Source organism: Pelodiscus sinensis, chromosome 30 (genome assembly GCF_049634645.1).
Source record: "Pelodiscus sinensis isolate JC-2024 chromosome 30, ASM4963464v1, whole genome shotgun sequence".
Taxonomy (NCBI): Eukaryota; Metazoa; Chordata; order Testudines; family Trionychidae; genus Pelodiscus; species Pelodiscus sinensis.
The window spans coordinates 13,637,043-13,642,261 of record NC_134740.1 but is presented as its reverse complement, the minus strand read 5'-3'; the positions used below and the strand labels follow the sequence as shown (position 1 = coordinate 13,642,261).

General features: G+C 45.0%; 1 protein-coding gene across 1 annotated transcript; it reads right to left on the bottom strand.

The window, feature by feature from the left end:
* Window positions 1-3,446: 3,446 nt before the first annotated feature.
* On the bottom strand, window positions 3,447-4,394 carry LOC102450658 (olfactory receptor 4D2-like). The gene has a single exon (XM_006132672.2). The coding sequence runs from the start codon at window positions 4,392-4,394 to the stop codon at window positions 3,447-3,449; it is 948 nt and encodes a 315-aa protein (XP_006132734.2).
* Between the last annotated feature and the right edge of the window lie 825 nt (window positions 4,395-5,219).

Genomic DNA, 5,219 nt, shown 5'->3' with positions numbered 1-5,219 from the left:
AGGCTCTGGACTAGCGGCTTCTGACCCCTCAAGGTTGTTGTCCATTTGCCAGGCCAGTGGCCAAGCACGTGGGAAACATGCTGGAGAGGAGGCACCACAAGAGAAGAGCCAAGTCCCTCCCCACCACTGCCCACCGATAACCCCTAGCGGGCCCAGGCTGGGTGCAGGGCAGGGGTGTGCGGCAGGCCAGAGGAGACACATGAGGCTGTCGTATGCCCTCCCCTTCCGTCTGTGCCCTCCCGGTATCAGATTGTGGGGGCCTGGAGGGTTTATTCACCTTGTTACATTGCTATGAGTTCTACCACTGTGTAGTAACCCCACCTACCTCCATGTCCCAGGACACTGCAGCAATACCTAGATGGGATGTGAATTCACACACACACAACAGCCTTCACAACCGGACCCCAGGAAGGGATGCGACCAGGGGACACTCGTTTTGACTGGGAAGCAGGACAAAGGCTGGAGGAGGATCCTGGCAGCGGGGCTGGGATCTGGAACAGCGAGTCGGTGAGTCCGGGTTGGCTGGGAGAGGTCCTGCCCCTCTCCCCGAGGTGGAATGGTCCTGACGGCTCTTGATCTCTGTGCTGACAAGTCTGTGCCACGCTGTGTTCCTGTGGACTAATAACCCTTCTGTGCTCCCTGCTGAAAGATGGGGGGTGCAGGACCCATGGGGGTGCTGGACCGGATGGGGGGTGCAGGACCCATGGACTTGCCACACCTTGGTGACAGGGAGTCATAGAATCATAAAGCTAGATGGGACCTTAAGTGGTCCTGTAGTCCTGTCTCCTACGCTCATGGCAGGACTATTATCTTCTAGACCAGCACTGATATGGTCTTTGTCTAACCTGCTCTTCAATATCTCCAGGGATGGAGATTCCACAACCCCCCTAGGCAATTTATTCCAGTGTTTCACCACCCTGACTGGCAGGAAGTTTTTCCTAATGTCCAACCTAAACCTCCCTTGCTGCTATTTAAGCTCATTGCTTCTTTGTCCTGTCCTCCGAAGTTAACAAGAACATTGTTTCTCTCTGTCCTTTTTATGTACTTGAAAGCTGTCACCATGTCTCTCCTTTGATCTTCTCTTCTGGAGATTAAACAAATCCTCTCTTTTTCAATCTTCCCTCACAGGTCATATTTCAAGCCCTTTAATCGTTTTTATTGCTCCTCCATGGAAGTGCTCCAATTTCTTCACATCTATCCTGAAATGTGGTGCCCAGAACTGGACACAGTACTCCGGCGGAGGCCTAATCAGCGCAGAGTAGAGCAGAATGACCTCTCGTGTCTTGCTCACAACACTCCTGTTAATGCCTCCCAGAATGACATATGCTTTTTTTTTGCAACAAAGTTACAGTGTTGAGTCATATTCAGCTTGTGGTCCACTATGATGCCTAGACCCTGTTCTGCAGGACTCCTTCCTAGACAGTCCCTTCCCATTCTGTATGTGTGCTACTGATTGTTCCTTCCTAAGTGGAGCACTTTGCATTTCTCCTTATTGAATTTCATCTTATTTCTCCACTTTGTCCACATCATGTTGAATGTTAATTGTATCATTCAAAGCACTGGAGACCCCTCCCAGCTTGGTGTCATCTGTAAACTTTATAAATGTGTTCTCTATTCCATTGGCTAAAGAAATGATGAGATATTGAAAAGAACCACACACAGGACGGGTCCCTGCCAGACCCCACTTGTTCTGCCCTTCCAGCTGGATTGTGAGCCTGTGATAACTATTCTCTGGAAAGGATGTTCCAACCACCTTATAGCAGCAGAGTTGTGATTGTATTTCCTTAGGTTTTTGATACTATATTACATGATCTTCTTATAAAGAAACTAAAACAAGATATACTACATCTACCACCTCCCCCCATCCACAAGGCATGTTACCCTATCAAGTAAACAAACAAACAAACAAACTCTCAAGGTAGTTTGGCATGATTTATTGTTGACGTATCCATGCTGACTGTTACTGATCACCATATTAAATTATACATCCTTGCAAATTGATTGCTTAATTATTTGCTCCAGTGTCTTTCAAGGTACTGAAGTTTAGCTAATTGGCCTGTAGTTCCCAGATTGTTCTTATTCCTCCTTTTGTAAAGTGGCACTATATTCGCTAATTTCCAGTTTCTGGAATCTCTCCTGTCTTCCATGAGTTTTCAAAGATTATCACTAAGGGCTCAGATATCTCCTCAATCAGCTCTTAGGATAGGTTATATCATGTCTTACTGACTTGAAGACATTTCACATGTCAAAGTAATTTTGACTTATTCTTGGCCAAATCTAGCCTCCGATCCTACCACATTTCCACTGGATTTCATTATGTTAGATGTCCAATCACTGCTAATATTTTTGCTAAAAAACAAACAAAAATGTCATTTCTACATTTTCTGTTATTGAATAATGGACCTACCCTGTCCTTGGTCATCTTCTGGCTTCTAATGTAGTTAGGAACATCTTCTTGTTACCCTTTATGTCTCTACGGCCATGTCTACGCTACAGAGAAGATTGAAGCCACTGCAGTCAATCTTCTGGGGTTCAAATTAGCAAGTCTAGTGAAGACACATTAATTCGAACTGAGAGGGGTGCTCCAGTCTATGTCAATAGTCCTGCTTCTTCAAGGAGTAAGGGAAGTCAAAGGGAAAGTGTGCTCCCTTCAACTTCCCGCAGGGTAGATGGCGGCAAAATTCAAATTAAGACACTTCAATTAATGTAGCTGAAGTTTCATATCTTAATTCTACCTTGTCCCCTAGTGTAGAGCAGGGGTAGCTAGTTTAATATCAGGTTGTGCATTGGTCTTTCTAGCGTTGTTTCTACAAACTTGTGTTATTTGCTTTTATTCACCCTTTGCAATTTGACTTAAGTTTCCAGTTTTTGTGGGACTCTTTTTTGAGTTTCCGATCATTGAAGATCTGCTGGGTAAGCCATACTACCTATCTTTCCTACGCAATGGTCTTCTTCCCTTCATAATATCTCATAATGAACTGTCTTATACTGTTTTTCCCCCTTAGGTTTTGCATCTCATACAAGCTTACCTGTCAACTCCCTGAATTCACTAAAATTTGCCTTTTTCAAATCTCTTATCTTTCTTGGGCTGTCTTCTCCCGAGCCATTCCTTAGAATCATGAACGTTACCATTTTATGATTACTTTTACTTAAGCTGCCTTCTTATCTTAAATTCTCAACCAGTTCCTCCTTTTTTGTCAAAATAAAATCTTAGAACAGTCTCCCCTTTGGCGGCTTTCTCCATCTTCCAGAACTTAAATTAAATTAACTTAAATTAAATTCCTGTAACTCCAGTGGAGCCAAACTAGTTGGCGCCATAGACTTCAGCGGAGTTTGGGGCACAGTCACTGTCATTCATTCATGAGCATACACATTTCATATGGTAAATTCATTGCCCCTGATATGTTCAGGTCCGATTTGTAATACAAACAGTATGTCTAAATAAATTATGCCTTTCGTTTCTGCCGTGAGCACTGGATTCTCCTCATCTGCCGTCTGATGGCCTTCTTCATCTCGGCATTTCTCAGTGTGTAGATCATCGGGTTCAGCATTTGGGGGATGACCGTGAAGAAGACGGATGCCACTTTGTCCAGGGTGTACTTTTTGAAGGGCCGAGCGTAGATGAAGATGCTGGGTACAAATAGGATACACACCACGATAATCTGGGTTCCACAGGTGGACAGAGCCTTGTGCTTCCCTTCCGTGACGTGTGTCCTGATCTTGATTAAGATGATGGTGTAGGAAATTAACAGACTGATGAACAGTATTATGAGGAGCGCTCCGCCATTGAAAACCAACTGCAGTTCAACCACGTGGGTGTCCGCGCAGGCCAGTTTGATCACCTGGGGGACGTCACAGTAGAAATTGTCCAGGACATTTGGCCCACAGAACGGAAACTGGAGGAGCAGTCCCATCTGAACAGCTGAGTGAGCCAATCCACCCACCCACGCCAGTGCCACTAGCCCCACGCACACGTCCCGGTTCATGATAATCAAGTATCTCAATGGCTTATAGATGGCCACGTACCGATCGATGGCCATCCCCACAAGGAAGAATGCCATTGCTCCCCCGATAAAGTGGAAGAAGAACATCTGGAGGATGCACTCGTTAAAGGAGACGGTTTTACGCAGAGAGAGGAGACCCGACAGCAAGTTGGGAGCATTGACTGATGAGTCACTGACATCCATGAAAGCCAAGTTGGCCAATAGGAAGTACATGGGGGTGTGGAGCCGGTGGTCAGCGATTACGGTGATGATGATGGTGAAATTCCCCAGCCAGGTGGTCATGTAGATGATGAAGAAAAAGAAGAAGAGAAAATACTTCAGCTGATGATTCTGGGTGAGGCCCAGGAAAATAAATTCAGTCACCGTGGTGGTGAGGTTCTGCTGGTCCATTTCATGTCCTTAAAATATACCTGAAAAATTGAATGAACAGAATCAAAATTCAGACTCTTTTTTCTAGGCCTACCTTGGCCTTTCATACTTGGATGGGAAATCTATTTTCAATCCAAATTAGGAAACACACTTTGTGTGGCACTTTTCTTTTTTAATCTCAATTAACATGGAGTCCCACTTCAGGAAATCCCTGATTGCCACGAGTGGGATGACTAGGTTTTACTCAAAGTTCCATCGTTGGGTTCTGGAAGGAAAGGGGATGAGTTTATTCCTCAAAAGAGTCACTGCACTGCACTCCACTGGGTCCTTTCACTGTCCCCCAGCCCTTGTTCAACACGCTGATCACATTTTAATGGTCGCTGTTCTGGTTTTGGATTTTCAATCTCTTTCCTCTTTGCCCCTCACTCTATTGTTTGTTCATTTGTTTTGCTTTACCCCGTTTTTTCATTCTATTAATGAAGACATGGAAATTTTAAATTGTAAGGAATTGGGGGGGGGAAACACTTTTTCTCACAATTTGTCATATGAATATTAAGAAACAAATCCAAATGAAATGAGAGACACAAGGGGCACAGCTACACTATACAGACGATCAGCGCTGTCATAGTCGATCTTCCAGGGTTTGATTTAGTGGGTGTACTGGAGATCTGCTAGATCGAACTCAAAGGGTGCCCCCATCACCGCAGGTATTCCTACTCCTCATGAGGAGTAAGGGAAGCCAATGGGAGTGTTTGCTCCTGGCAACCTCCCGCTGTGTGGACGAGGATTGACGTAGACTCCAGCTACGTAATTTATGTAGCTGAAGTATGTAGCTGGAGTTGCATA

Bases quoted from the DNA above. Each gene is read 5' to 3' on its own strand.
- LOC102450658 (XM_006132672.2), bottom strand. From the start codon at position 4,394: ATGGACCAGCAGAACCTCACCACCACGGTGACTGAATTTATTTTCCTG.